Raw genomic sequence first — 16,513 nt, 5'->3', positions numbered from 1 at the left:
TTTAACGAGTAAGTTTTGATTAGCATTGTTCGGAGTTTCCATAAAGTTTCACAAAATAAATATGAGATAAATTGAATTCCTTTGTACAAATAATTCAATTGAGCGATTTTTTCGTTGCAGTTCTATTGTTTGTAAAGTGATTCTATTGTCAATATTTGTTCAGTTGTTGTCTAGGGATAAATTTATTTAAATAGGAACATTTTGCAATAAAAACCGGCAGGCTAGTTAAAAGTTGCTCCGTTTAATTTATAATGAAATGCAATGCTTGTGGGGAACGCGTTAAACAACCTGCTGGGGAGTGCAATGAAATTCATTTGTGATTCTAATTCTGTCATAAACATGCATGTTAATGATGAGTGCGCGCGATACGTGTTTTTATGACATTTTTTATACGCTTTTCTGACCACTGCTGGCACCTCTACAATGAATCAACAGCAGCCTTGAATATGTGTATATCACACGAATGCACTATCTCTCGAACATGAACCACCTCCGGCACCGTATCCAGCGTTGTCTAATATCGCCTTATTATTGTTGAAATTACTCATAACTGAGTGACGACCATTATCTATTAGGTATATTAGCGCCGTTAATTAGCAATTTCGATAATTACATAATTGTTAGGTGGCAAATATCTGCTGTAAAATAGCAGCTATATAAACCTGTTCTGAGAAAAACGGGTTGTTAAATTTTATAAAGTGCATGCGCTATTCGTGAAAATAATTACTAACTTTTTTAGGCACGGTTTGTTGCAGAAATATTAGAGGCGGGTTATTTTCTTGTTTCTTCTCCTAATTTCGCAACGACAAAAAATGAACTTGTAAATATTGTACATCGTGGCTTGAATGGTTCGCTCAATAGGCCGATTCAATAACCTAACCTAAATAGTCTAAGCTTGCGAAAAAAAAATTCACAAAGCACGAATTTAGATAACGAAATTCAATGATTTGTAAGCGTTGTACAAGTGTCTTTCCGTGGTGAAATGGCAATTCAAACTGAAAATTTTTGTACTTTGACATATGACACAAATCACGCACGATAAATAAGTGTTTGAAAAATAGATCTGCAAAAAAAATCCTTTTTGATAGTTGAATAGTGTTGGTTGAGACTTATTACAGTCAATAGGTATTATGGGACAGTATTGTTGACTTGACACACCTGATACAAAAACGATTGAATGAAAATATTTTCACACATCGCAATTTTCGTGTAGTAAAAGTATTTCATTTCAATAGCGGTAAATGCAGTATTAAGCTACGAAGCTGCACTGGTTCTTTCGGAATTTTGTATTCCTTTAGTACTAAGAATCATTCAAATTTTTATTACGAGCATGAAAAAATGACTTCTTGATTGGGTCAGTAAAAATTCAAACTTTTTTTTCCCTTAAAACAAATGCCTATTAAAAATGTAACAAAAAAAATCTTATTTGCACAACATTATTGTTTCTATTACGGACACCAACTATAACTCACGTAGGCATTCAGTTTCATTTTCAAACGACGATTTCTTATCGCTACCATAAATGGGATAAAACCCATTATTAGAATTTGAATTTCCCAACTTAAATGTCACACTAAACCGACAAACCCGGTTACCAATGTCAAATTAGGCTAAAGTAATCTAAGGCAACAGCGAAGCAGCACCATTCTTAGAGGCTAGTCGTAAAAAGCAGAAAGCCTAAGCACAGCCAGGCAGCAGCAGGTTATGGCCACGTCGCGCCGGTTTGGGTTTAATTAATTGTGTCTCATTATTGTTATTAATCTGGGCTTTGTATAATCGACACACGAATTGTGAACCTGATGCTTCTTAACGGACCACGCGGCTTCGTGGTGGGTTGATCTCGGTCGCCGTTGTCGTCTTCATCGTCTTCACCAACAAACTACGTGTCTTCGCCGTCCGTCCGTTTAGGCCAGTGCAAAATTTGTGGCGTCAATGTGGTTTGCCGGAGGAAACAGAATCCCGAGCAGCACTTTTTTGCTGTATTTTACTCTTATCTCAGATGAAGCTACCGTGCGGACCCTACAGTGGCATCTACAACAGCGCAAAGCAACGAGATTTCATGAATACAATTCAGATAACATCTGTATTTAGTCATGAATTGATAGTCGTTTAGTTAATCATACGAATATAATGCTACAGATCCACAGACTGAAAGCGCAGCGTGAGCCAGGCTCGAGAAGATAGAAAGAGAAAAGTCTCCCATGGTGGTCTGAATGGTAAGAGAGCAAATTTTCACTTCCAAATCACCGGTCTTTATAAAACTGGCTACTGCACTGTTAATCAATTTTGAGCGAACCAAGTCAGGGCGAGGAGGCAGAATACATTTTTCATTGCGACTGCTAGACTGCTCGAAATCCGATACCCCCGGTCGGTAAGCCACCGATAATATCCTCTAAGCGATGTGTTCGAATAAACTATGATTGAGTAATCTTTTCCATCTGCTGCATTCACAAGATTAATGCATAGTTTTTTGGTAAATGTAGCAAATCTAAGAAAAGGTGCTATTAGTTACACCGAATTTATTTATTCAATTTGGTTTATAACTGAAGGAACGAATGGTCTTCATTTAATCATTATCGACTCATGCAAAACTGGTTAAAGTTCTCTATCGATGCACTAAATTTGCGTAATTTTGGTATTTACGACGGGTTATAATTTCAATCAAACTTTAAGAGTTCTCGATTACACAGTAATACAATCCATTCCGTACTTCTGTAACTGTATGTACAGCTGGAGATGGTTGGTTACCATAAAGCCCTATAGTATAAAAAATGGCAATGAAAAATTCCGTAGCTTCAGCAACACTGCCACGCAATAACTAAACCAGCAGCCCGGAGATTTTTGCAAGTATACATTGACCACAAGTTATGTTTTTATTTTAACCTTTTAAGTTGAGTGATGAGAAGTTGAATTCCATCTCCAACGCTGCCAAAATCTATGCAGAATTCTATAAAACCCAGTAAGTTATCCAGACAAAATATCGTAGAAGCCATTTTGTTCGATTGGTTTAAAATAAATACTTTCAGTTTGACTGAGAAAAATTCTCGGTTGATTTATGAACGCTTTGATAGTATTTAGGTTAAACAGAGGGCTGTTATGTACTGGACTTTATCGTAAACCTCTTTAACAAGAAGACTAACATCTCTGTTATTTTTCATGAAAACGTCAAGCATCACTACGGACTAATGTTAGTAAGTTCTTCGAAGTTCTGTATTAGTGTTTGGACGATTAAGTTGGTATAATGGTATGAATGGTACTTAACCGGAAGAAAGCAATATGTTAGTGTAGAATGTGCGTGTTCCGAACCATATACTGTAACGTCAGGGGTACCGCAAGGTAGTCATTTGGGACCACTTCTGTTCATCATACTAATGAATGAGCGGCCTACCGTAATCAACAATTTTTTTTCTTCCTGTATGGACTCATCACTGCGACCAGTATGGTTTGATCTATTGTGATATCGCCCGGGTGTTTGCTGTATAACCCGCACTGCATTTATTTTGGCTATAGTCGCTATTGAGTGAGCGATATGCTTATTACATTTTATGTGTGCTTGTGTGTAATTTTTGAGTACCCTTCCTTCAATGCATTTTCTCTACTTTACCCAACTCGTTCCACATGACAGCGCTGTCCCCAATTATAGCCATCCCTGGAACAGCTAACCAGTGCATTGAACTATAAGGGTCTCATTTTTGCACTGTCAATAGGCCATATCGGGATAACATAGAATTCAGCACGAAAGAAGGGTGGTGAGGGGCCTGGGAATAAACCCATGATAAAGTCACTTTGCCATCGAATGGCCTGATTCTACTAAGATTCGAACCCATGACCCTTCGCTTGTCAAAGCAGACTCGGTAACCTTGCGGCTACAGAGCCAACAGAGCTCAACAATCAACAATGCTTTTATATTAATTTACGCGGACGATGTTAATCCAGTTAGAAAAAGGGTGGATTACTTAATGCTCCAAAGTGACCTGCAAGTTTTTTGGCACTTCTGTTGTAGATGTAAACTACAAATCAATCACGGAAAATGTGTTACAATAACGTTTTCCCGTTATTTGAAAATGTGATAAAGAGGATGAGCAAGGTTAAGCATTCAGGAGTTAACCTAGATACAGGTCTAACTTACAACGACCACCGCTGGTTTCGGAGTGTCTTGCAGGTTTTGCTGTATTGAGGAGATTTGCAACAGAACTACATGATCTTTACACAATTAAATCCATCTATGTAAGTCTGCTTCGGTCAAAGCTAGAATTTGCAAGCGTTGTGTGGAGGCCAATGTACGCTACATACATGATTAAGCTTGGGTCCGTACAGAAAAAGTTTATTAAATTTGCTGTGAGAAATTTAGGATGGAGAAGGCATCTTCCAGTATATAGAGACTTGTGCGCCCTCCTAGACATAGACACATTGGAAAGTAGCAATCGACGAGCTAATTATGCCCGTAATGAACCAGCTTATCGATACATGATGCTCATGAATAACTTTAGGAATGTAATTAATCGTAACATGTCATTGGACACTATAAAGCAAAAACTTAGGCTATTTTTAAGATGCCAATTATATTAATTTTTAATTAGATGACGGGCAAGCCCATATATCTGGACAAATAAATAAATAAATAAATGATACCATTGGTATAATAGTACCACACACTCACACAGATGCATGAGGGACCACCTTGCCCAGCAGAGCGAGCAATCGTCGATGTTTCCTGAATATTGGCAGAGCTGCAAGTCTTCCTGTTAAAGGGGTCTTCGATTTCATGTTTTATGTTTTTGAAACCATAAAACAATGTGAACTTCCAGCACAGACAAAAGGTTGCGACACTTACATGAATCCCAACGTCCATACCAAAAAATTTTCATTCAACAAACATGTTTCGCAGCATGATCGCATCACAGACATACAGACATGACACTCATTGTTCAACTCTTCGCTCACTGTAACAATCATTTCAAAGCTAGTTTTGGTTGGCAATGTCTCCATATTCACTAAAGTGGCGCTTTTCAACGAAAGGCGGAGAATGCCATCTGCAAATCGCGTGCTTACTCGAGCGATATTCCTGTTGTGAGTGGATATTTGGAATCACAGTCGATCACAGATGGTGCTAGTATGCAACCAAAATGTGCGAGACGATGTTTTTTGTAGGATTTTCTTTAAAGAGTTATACCTGCTTGTCTGTGTTCGCGTGGCTGCTTTCGAATATTGCTGCTCTGAGTTCGAATTGCAAAAGATTGCTTCGTAACATGTATAACAGAGGGTACTAGTGTGCAAGAAAAATATGCCTGATGACGATGTCTTTGAAAGGGTTTTCTTCTGTGAGTCTTGTTAGTTTGTTCATGCTTCAAGGCAATATTTTTCCTGAAAAACTCATCTCAAATGTCCCATTGTCAGATCAGAGGTTTCTTAACAAATTTATCAGCAAAAACAAATAAATTTGCTAGAGACATCTCTTCGAGCCGAGGCCATATATAATTTTTGCTCGGTAAGCTGCCCAAAATCCATCTGCTCTGCACATCTTCCATATACATTGGAAGCTATATATGTGCTGAGAAATAGTCGTAAGTGATTTACCTATATAAGTTCATATATACGATTAAGCGCGACTGGCGCCGTACAGATATACAATTTTGTACTGGAAACCGCATGTCTGCCAGTTATTATGATTTAGGACGATTGAATATCAGTTTGCGCGCACTTGTATTTACGATTCCGAATTTTTCAGCTGCAAAAAGCAAAGTCTTGGTCTTAACCCGTTTTTAGACATTACCTTTCTTTATCGACAGACTTCGCAGTTGACTGCTAGAGTACATTTACGGGGCCTAAGCTTAAAGCTGGTCAAGCCATCTAGCACATTAGGCTCTGATGCCGGTGGGCTTCTTGAAGAGAACAGATTTTACTGCACAATCGTACTGCTTTCTTGCAACGCGGGCTGGCGCACCGTAGTCTCTAGACTTTTACCAGACTTTTTACTGCGTCGTTGAATCTCCTTACCAAACTTACTTATGTGTCCATGTCCGCCAATCCGGCAGAACAAAGGGATGAAATCAAAGATCTCTACTGTCATCGGCTACCGGTATGGCTTTTACTTACCACCGGGACAGGTTCTCGTCTGCAGCCCGGATGTCGTTAGCTAGTTCTGCGGCAGATGCTGCAGAAGTGCAGCGAATTCCGAGTCCCCAAGCATCATCTATTCATTGATTTCAAAGCGGCATATGATAGTAGTAACCCACAAGAGCCATAGAAAATTCTGGACGAAAGCGGCTATCCGGGTAAGCTTACTAGACTTATTATGGCTACGATGGATGGGATCCAGTACTGTCTGAGAATCTTAGCTGGATTGTCGGACCCATTAGAATCTCGCAGCGGATTTCGACAAGGAGATGGTCTCTTCTGGCTGCTATTCAACATTGTGGTTGAAGGTGTTATAAGACGAGTGGCGATAGAAATGTGGGACACGATTTTTTATAATTCCAGTCAACTTATTTTCATTGCTGACAGCGTGGATGCTGATTGGGTTGAAGATAAATTCGCCTAAAACTAAGTACATTCTGACGGATGAGATCGAGCGCTACAGGGTCCGCTTAGGCAGTACCGTGGTAATCGACGGGGATGAGTTTGACCAGTCGTGATATTAAAAGGCGTATTATCAGCGGAAGTCGGGCCTACTACGGACTCCACAAACATTTACGGTTGAACGCTATAAAACATATAAAACGCTAATTAGACCGGTTGTCCTCTACGGCTATGAAACGTGGACAATGCTAGAAGAGCAATGCAATAATAATATTTCGCATCAAATCCGAAAGGTACAAGGCAAGGATAGGCACAGCACAGTGAGTGCCTCTGAAACACGTACGTAACACATCACTCGCTCCAGGGTAGCTTTGATCAGCCGCGGCCGTTTGTCGGGAAAATCTTTCTCGTTCATTTTATGTTCGCGCTCAACTATATCGTACGCTGCCCTGAAATCCACGAACATACGATGTTTGGGCACATTGTACTCCCCACATTTCTGAAAGATTTGTCGGAAAACTAACCTTGCATCCATTCGGTGGTTTTTTGTCCTCCCAAGTCCTTGAAATTAGCCAGTAAAGTGCCGTCGGCATGCCGAATTGATCTTCTTCTTTCGGTTTCCATCTATTACAACTCTTTTGAAACGAAAGAATTGTAAACAAACAAACAAACTGCTGTTAAAAGATTCCAAATTTGTTCACTAAGAGTGCAGTTGTAAAATGGGCAGTACATTCAAATATTAAGTGAATTGAACTTTATTGACTCGTACCTTTTGACAGATTTGTCAGTCATCTTCGTGGACTGCTTTTGATTGAAGTATGCGTGCTTCCGTAAATCGATATAATTGACGTTTATTAGTTCCACTTGGTGTTTACGAAATAGCGTTGCTGTGGCTTGGCGATTTTCGATAGTGTTCAATCATCTAGAGATATGTTTTTTGGTTTACGATTAATATTGAGCTAGATAAAATTTCTGGGTTTTAACTAGCGATCAAAACTATTTATTTGTTTTTTAATGGGGCTTTCAACCAAGTAAAATCGTAACAAACATTCATTCTAAGAGCAGTTTTGCTTTTTTTAACACGAATCGCCTCTTTGCACGATGCTATTATAGAATGCTGCGTTCATTTCAGAATGCTTACCGCTGGCTGGAGACTGAAACCAGCAAACATCAACGAAAATATGTGAATAGAGAGAGATTATCGCTCAGCAAGCAGCAGCCAACGGCAGATCTAGTACCTAAACTGTGCCGTTGGGCAAAATGAAATGAAAGGAGACAGAAATATTGTAATCATTTGTTAAATGATGATGAATTTATTAGTCACGAGTTGACCTAAAAGAAATATTTCAAATACAATAAATTACTCAGTTCTGGTTATAATTCATTCCGAGTAGCGAATAAAGCCACTACAAAGGCATTCGTGTATATCAAGAGGCAAAACAGTGCCCGTCGTGAAGAGAGCAAACAAATAAATAATTATTGTTGTTGTTATTTATGGGGTCTCCCAGTGTCGCCCCAACTCCCGAAAGTTTCGCCTCGGGTTGAGACGATCTCCGAAGGCTCGCGTTTTAGCTACAAGCGGCGAGGAGACATATTACTCTTATGATTTATTACAATGAATATTCGAAAAAAAAGGATAGTAAGAAGAATATAAAGCACTTATTCCGTCGTCTCTACGAGTTTACTCTATAGAGAGGGCAGCTTCTTAGTACACAGGAATAATTTGTCATTTTAATGATATTTACACTTCTCGTGTCCTCTTCCAGGTATGGCGCTGGATATGATTTAGCGGCCCGCAGAAAGAATGCAACCCGTGAGTCGACCGCAACGTTAAAGGCGTGGCTCAACGAGCACAAAAAGAACCCTTACCCGACCAAGGGCGAAAAAATTATGCTTGCAATCATTACCAAGATGACACTGACGCAGGTGTCCACCTGGTTCGCGAACGCACGCCGGCGGCTGAAAAAAGAGAACAAAATGACGTGGGAGCCCAAGAACAAGACGGATGACGACGACGATGCGATGGTGTCAGACGACGAGAAGGATAAGGACGAAATGGATCCGGACAAGAGTCGGGATCATAAAGGTAAGATGATCAATGTTCTTCAGTTCCGAACACACTCAGCAGGACATCGGTTCGCTAGGTTTGCATTAGAACACGAAGTTGCAAACGATCGTTTAATTCCTTTCCTAGTCACTTGATCTATTACCAAAGTTACTAGTTTCTCTAGTTTCTCACGGGAAAACTCCGACCCACCCTCATCGTAACCACGCGTCGCATGGTTTGTTGTGTTTACATTTCTTCTTATAACGGCATTTCCTTCCGTTTCTCCTCCGCATCACCGCAGAATCTTGTTCGCTCCAGCCAAAGCACAGTGCTGTCCCCTATTCCAAAATATATCAATGGCACAGAGCCGTGAAATGATTGCAATAATCATGAGCATCCTTATCATCATCAGAAGCATCGACTTGATGACGTTTGGCCGTGAGATCCTTTCCGCGTTTTCTTTTCCCCTTATATGCCAGCCTGTATCTGAAAATGAAACATCAAACAATCAACTTTCACGCTGTCGTTCCAGCTTGTTTGCACTGTGGATAAAGATGCACACTCACATATAAGATACGGATCCTGTTTTCCCGTAAGCAAGCAGTCGAAGGGGCAAAATAATTTATGAGCCTGGCAGGCATACGTTCCATATCCAAAAATCATTTATTACAATCATTCAAGGTGATCTGTTGTGACACGTAGATAGGCGCCGGTGGGCTACGATGTGACAATTAGTTTCATAAAACACAGTGGGTATGCATTAAAAATATTGTATTGTAACAATCCTCGAAAACATACTCAGTTAGCGTGTATGCGCATATTTTTATAATTCAAGCAATGTTACACACCATTGCGAAATGTAAATTGCCGGGATTCGAAAGTGTCGCCCCAACAGACATGCTATAAATATAACATTTTATTCCAGCGCTCTTCCCGTACCTTCCTCAAAGTCTCTGGTTCTGTTGTCATTCTAGAAACTGAGCAGATTCTACGCGAATGTAGCGTTGTAGCTGTTGCGATTCGCTTTCAGCTGAGCAAACATTTCAGTAACCTCCCAGCAGCAGTGACGTCTCGGCGGATAGTGAGTTAATTTGGGCTGTTTTCATGACCAGAAAGCTGGTCATTAATAACCAATTACCAAAGTAAAGCAAGCAATTGATTGTGAATTGTGACAACTTGCACTATCTCTTGTTGTTGTTTTTCTTGATCGGAATTTGTTTGAACATTAATTTGGCCATCACTTGCTCACTATCTAAAAGTAATGTGTGGATTGTATATCAGCTGAACAGCAGCCGCCACGTATTGTACAGATTTCCTTCGTCTCTTGGGCTAGAAATACCCAGGGACTCTCCGCACTTTGAAGTGGGACCAGAAGTGGATTCGGTAACAATAATAACAACAACAACAACGCCAACGACAATGTATACGACGACGTCTCACTTAATATATCGACTTTATCACTTTCTCCTGCTCTGCTCTTGGGGCTGACACAGGTTTCATGTACATGCACGGAGACAGGGTCGAAGGGATTTCGCGCTGAATGGGAGGGTCATTTTTCTTCCGTCTACGCGCTCGGGAGTTACTTCGGCCTTTTCCGGTCCACTTTTGCGGCTTTCCATGTGTAAACATGGGAATGAGAGTTTTATTCGATTTCAGAAAGGGTAGTCCATGTGCAAGACTGATACTTATCCTAGTAAGCCGCGTTTTCACACGTATTCTACCGAACTGAAATGGAATATCGGGCGTGGAAAACGGGCCATTTTGAAGAAGATAAAGCGGTTTTGTGTAATCTTCTTCTCGTTTACGGTAAGATTGATTTGTTATCGATTTTCCTTTTTGGTGAGAGACAACGCAAACGATTCTTTCTTGACTTCCTTCCAGACCGATGGGTAATTTATCAAATATGTTTCGGTTGCATCCGCCCCTTAATGGTTTGCCGCTAGGTCTTGTTGATTGAATTCAAAAATTTCCCCTATTCTGTAAACTCACGATCAAATTGACTAGAAGGGCAATGATGATGCTTAGAGCTTTATTTAAATTAAATTATAATAAAGTTCAATTTTCTCTTTAACTGTCTCTTTCATGGCGGGCTGGTTTTGTGTGTTCTTAATTTAATTTAAATATCACAGATATTGTCCGACTCGAACTCAACCGTAGGTCGCATATTTCCCGTAAGAGCTTTGGCATTTAATAGTCTACCATGTTATCGTCAGACGCAAAATTAGGAGCAACCATCAAGAATATATAATTAATTGATGAAATCAGTCTGATTTTAATTAGTGATGAGTTTCAAATTGAGATGAATGTCCCACCACTCGAAAGGACAGACGATGGAGAGGTTCGATGTCCCTTTTTGCCGAGCTGAACGACTTCGGCGAGATTGAATTTTGAAGGAAACAGCTGCTAATAGCGAGACTAATCCCTTGACGGTTTGAAGGACGAGGGACCTGCCCATCAAAAATGTCAATCCCGGATCCATTCGAGACTGATGGAAAATTTAGCAAATTGAAAGCGAAAACTATACCTCCCCTGAGGTGTCAAAACGTTTCACTCATCTTGACACTTTGCCATCCCTACTTTCTGTTGTTGTGTGACGTGACTGAGGGGTGAGCTGAATGTCGAAATTAAAAATTTTCGACTACCCGCTTCATACTAGCTTGGAAAATAGACCACTCTTCGGTGAAATTAAATCATTAGGCAATGTATAAATATATAAATGCGATAATAGAGCAAGAACCAGAGTGCTGAGAAGAGGGAATCAGGATATCTGTGTCATCTGTTCGTTTTTCCATCCCGACTGTTCCGTTTCTGCCGCCGCTGCCTCGGATGACGGTGATCCTGTCTAAAGTGGCAAAATCGTTTTCCCTTCGCTCTCCTGCTCAGTGAGGGGTGAGACTTTGTGAAAAATAGCGCCAGCAGGGCCTCCTGTTTTGCAGTTCAGAAAACTTGACTGACTCCTTGGCTTCACTGTTTGGCAAAACTGGCTAGAGGGTATCCGATTGAGCCAACTGTAAATGCACAGATTCCCTGCGGGCTTATGAAAGCCTCTTTATCAGGTTTACTGCTTCAGTTCAACCCCTGCCTATCTGAAAGGCATCTACAGCGCAAGAATATAGCGTAGCTATGAATGTCTAAATAACAAGTGGCATTTTCACTTAACTTAATCGGATAATGGATATATTATCACACACAGTCATCAGGTTCGAGCTTACACAATGGAGGGATGAGAGAATTTGCGGATCAGTGAAACAGTCCTCCTCACGCGGGCTACTGTGCTGCACATTTTTCAGCCTAGATGTTTTGTTAAAACTTTTTTTGATTAGTAATAGGTAGGTATGAGGAATTAAAAAATTAAAAGAAAGCTGACCTTGTTTATCAATTAGTATACACTATATCTTGAAATATCTATTTGAAAATGTTTGAAAATTCATTTTAAATTTACAATTATTTCTTTTCGGGTTGCTGTAATATATTTGTCTGATTTTCCACTATCACATGAAATGAACTCTGTCAATTTATTGCCTCGCTGTAATTCCTGCAATGTTGAATTTGCACTTTTTTAACCCTCAAGTTGAGTATATTTTACATCAAAGTAAATCAGACGAAGTCTAAGCACAGTCTTCGTCCACCCCTTTATTATTCGAAAACCTCGCCGTTCACGAAGCGTCGTCCTCGTGCATGTTGCTTGCCACAGCAGAGCTGAATATGAGCAATTTCCCTGCTGAGCAGCGAACAGAAAGGGTCACGGCATGGGTCGAACTCAACCGACGACCGAGAATTGCAGCACGCAAAAATGACTAGGGCAGAAAGTGCTATGTTTTCAATTGAATGAAAATCACATAATATCACTTATTAAGACTCAATTCATTTTCTCACCCTCTTCTTTTTGTGCGTGAAAATGTATTGGCCGGAAAAAGGCTCTGTTTGGATCGAAACGACAAACACGCAGGGCATTTGGGTGGCAGCATCATTGATTCTGTAACGGGGAAAGAACGGGACGATGAAACCACTTTGACTGTTGTGGCAGCCGTCCCGCTGTTGTTGTGTGGCCAGCGTCGAAGCATAACGAGGCCATTTCACGTACTGTTCAGTTGCGACGACGTTCGACGCCGTTGTTGGTGGTGTCTTGCTCGAAAGCGTGAGGGTGCGGATGGTGCGCCACAACCGACAATACTCGACAGTGCCGGCGAGGGTAAGCCTAAGTGATGGTTCTCGATTTCAAAGCCAAACTTGCACCGTGCTGACTGACTGACTATACGGAACATAGGGTTCAGGATGTTTGGGAGGCTGCGAGTGTTTACTGTTATTAGATTTAATTCACCATATCAAATTGTTGAAATAAGTTTATTCAGGGTCGATGATTTTTATTGGACTTAATGGAAGCATATTTTCGCTCGGGTGTCTAAATTTGATTACACGAGTATTTGCCGGGAAAATAGGGACTGATACATAGATTTGGTAACAAACGATCTAACCGCAGAATTTGTTCTGTTTTGGTTTGAAATTTTTTCGGTAAAAAACAGTTCTTACATTGCATGAATAAAATATCATGAGAAAATTTATAACAACATTAGTTGCGCCCACTGTGCCCCAAGTTGTACCAGATAGCGCTTTACGGTATGAACCACCCATAATGATTTGTGTCTTCTGTTCATCGCTTGTGTTGACCAGAATATATCCGCAACCAACACACTTACAACCATACCAGCGCCGAAGAAGCTTGTTTCCTTGATGTTGTACAATGTATTTATAAAGGATAGACGATCTAATCCTTTCGCCCTACAGTGGTCGCCTTGTGGAAGCTTCATACAGCGATAAACGATGCGGGAGACACTTGTTCGTGACAGGACCAACATTACATAGTAGCATCTCCCACGTTGCGCCAAAAAGAAGCCAAGTGATACAAATTTATCTGCACATCTATAAATATTCTCATGCCACTTCCAGCGCTCATCTGAGCATACTCAGAAACCACTTGATTGTATGCGTGTTTCTAGGTATGACACTCGATTGCACTAGTTGACAATTGACCCTTGTGGATGGCACAATGCAATGCTGGAAACCGAAATCCATCTTCTTCATTCGTTATGAAAATCGACCATTCATGTCGAAAGACTAGGCAATACACGCGCAAGAGAAAATTTGATAAACTATGCATACCCAGACAAATCAGATCAGTCAGGAATCAATCCATCAAACCAATTGAGAAAATGAAATCACAGGAGAATCGAAAGTGCAATTGACTGCAACCGGCAATGCAACGATAACTTGTCGGCTTCAAGCTATACGGAAGCCGCAGCGATGCAGTGTTCAGTCAATCAAGGCGAGACAACGCCAATTTTGTTTCTATCTTTTTTCTCTCTCGTTTTCTTTGTCTCTCTCCGCCTCTGTCTCTATCTATCTTGCGGCACAACCCTTTTCGAATATAAATCGCGCTGGCTGGTAAAAACGGCTCTCGATGAAAGGCACTTTGAAATTGAAATATTTCCCGCGTTCCGCAAGCCCGCGTGTGAGGTTCACGGAGGGAATGGGATGGGTTAATGTGCGGCACCACGTGGCTGATGTGCCAAAGAGTGGCGCTAATGGAGACGGATGGATGGCTGGATGGATGGATGGATGGATGAATGAATTGGCCCAAGGTACGAAACAGGCCTCTCCTTGTTCCAGTGGCCAAACCAACAACGTCAACGGGGACGTTTACGTGAAAAAGGAGAAGGAAACGGAATCCATTAAATTCGGGCTGACAATCGGTGGCCGCATATTGCAAACCACCACGAGCTGACTGACAAATCGGTTTTCCATATCGATCGATCTTCCTTTCGCGGGGTCTGTGATGGAAGGCTCCTGGTGGAAGCACTTTGAAACTGCGATTTTTTGTCTGCAAATGGGGTTCTACAATGCGTTCTCATGAGCGGAATATAAAATAGACTTCTGGAAGTGAATGAACATTTTAAGTGGAATGTACAATTGAATTGATTCAGACGTGATTCAGACTAGAAAATCTGTGGTAATTTGTGTCTCACGATATAACAATTAACATCAGTTTTTTATTTTTAGATATGCATCATCACGTGAAAGCGGAGCACGATAAGGACGATGACGACGACGATCTCACAGACGACGAAAGGAAGCCGGAAAACTTAATGGGGCATCCGAGTCATTTGGGGCAGCACCATCCGTACTACCACCATACGATGCTCGGGGGACACCACCACCATTCAGGACTCAAATCAGAATTGGACCATCCAAAAAACCAAACGAGCAGCGACTGTGGAGTGCCGATTCCAGCCTCAAAGCCGAAAATCTGGAGTCTAGCAGACACAGCCGCTTGCAAAACTCCACCACCACAGGCACTTCACAGCTCTTGGATGACCGGCGGCTATCACCCAGGGCAACATCATCAACAACAGCCTCCGCAGCAGCATCAGCAGCAGCAGCAGCAGCAGCATCATCTGCAGCAGCAGCACCTGCAGCAACAACAGCATCACAACCAGCAGCAACACCCGGGCAGTGGGATGATGATGGGCGACGCAAGTTCCCCTATGAATATGAATATAGCAAATACACCTCACAATCAAGGTATGGGGACTATGGGCAGTGGTATGATGAGCAATTTCGCGAATACCCCATATTCCCGTTATGGGGGGTTTCTAACAGGAGCTCAACATTACAATACTACCCACAACAACAACAACAGCAGCAGCAACAACAACAACATCAGTCACAATATCAACAGCAATACGACTACGGGTCCGGTGACGGTTGCTACAACTCCCACTTTGCAGCAACAGCAGCATCAACAGGCCGGGATGCACCAGCAACAGCAGCAGCAGCAGCTTCCGCAGCAGCAATCCCAACAGCCTATGAACAGCAACAACAGCAATTCCCAATCGATGGGGTTTCCAGAGGTCCAGACCGACACTCCGCCTCAAACACCACCGAATATGAAGCTACCCAGCGTAGCGGGGAATCTGCTTACAACCTCAGCAACCCCTACGACCGGTACCTGCTATAATGGTGGCAACACTGGTAGCAACCTTAGTAGCGGAAGCAATAACAATAATAACAACAACAACAACAACAACAACCTCACTGCAAACAACAACCTAAATGGCACAAATGGTTACGCATCATCCCCGGAATCAATGGGACAAGCTGGCAATCATCAAGGGCAATCGCAAAACAACTACTATCGAATGCAAACTAATTCACCGCAAAAAGCGCAGCAAGATTTTTCCCAACAAATGCTTCATCAACCGGATGGTTTTAAGCCATTTTATAAAAAGTGAGTGATTAATATGATGTCAATTGAATTTTTTCGAACTAACTTTTCTCTATTTTGTTCATTTTAGTTCACCGCAAATCGGCAACGGGTTCGTGTCTCCGGTCTAGACGACGTTAGACGATGTGCAGTTATTCGTAACGGACTATGTTAGTTGCAAAACTGCCGATTGAAATCTAACTTTTTCCTTATGCTTGCCAGCGCTCTTCGATTACACGTGAAGTACTACATACTTTTCAACCGCACAATAAAGTTCGAGGTAATTTTCAAATTTCCATAGAGCCCTTTGGTCATGTATGTCAAGAATCTTACCTCTCCCTTGAATGTTGACACTAGCCGAGCCGAGCCGGGTCAGGCGACAGTCGGCAGGCCGTTGCCAGAAGAGCACTTGCCGGTGCGTGCTGCGATGCGAATTTGATAAATGATATTGTCGAGCAAAAACTAAGCCCCGTCATCTCTCATCCCACGCGACGTGTTTCTAGAATAGCTTTCAGCGCCGCAACGATGTCGTCGCTAACGTTTCTCCTTTATATAAATGTTTAGATAAGGTCATCGCTCATCCACGTGACAAAATTAATGTTTGAAACTTTTCGCTCGGGATTAGCGCGATTGGTGTGCACAGCCCTTCGTGAAAGTCATCCCGTGGGGAATCACGTGTGTACGAT

General features: G+C 41.5%; 1 protein-coding gene across 1 annotated transcript in view; it reads left to right on the top strand.

Moving 5' to 3' along the window:
• The window catches only part of LOC128736021 (homeobox protein araucan), a 68,636-nt gene extending 52,678 nt beyond the window's left edge, over window positions 1-15,958 (top strand). Inside the window, exons 4-6 of the mRNA XM_053830505.1 lie at window positions 8,286-8,605; window positions 14,624-15,851; window positions 15,919-15,958. Of these exons, the coding sequence (XP_053686480.1) occupies window positions 8,286-8,605; window positions 14,624-15,851; window positions 15,919-15,958 (1,588 nt within the window). The remainder of the gene's footprint in view (window positions 1-8,285; window positions 8,606-14,623; window positions 15,852-15,918) is intronic.
• Window positions 15,959-16,513: the final 555 nt, after the last annotated feature.

The sequence above is a fragment of the Sabethes cyaneus genome, chromosome 2, assembly GCF_943734655.1.
Source record: "Sabethes cyaneus chromosome 2, idSabCyanKW18_F2, whole genome shotgun sequence".
NCBI lineage: Eukaryota > Metazoa > Arthropoda > Insecta > Diptera > Culicidae > Sabethes > Sabethes cyaneus.
This window is presented reverse-complemented; position numbering and strand designations above follow the sequence as displayed.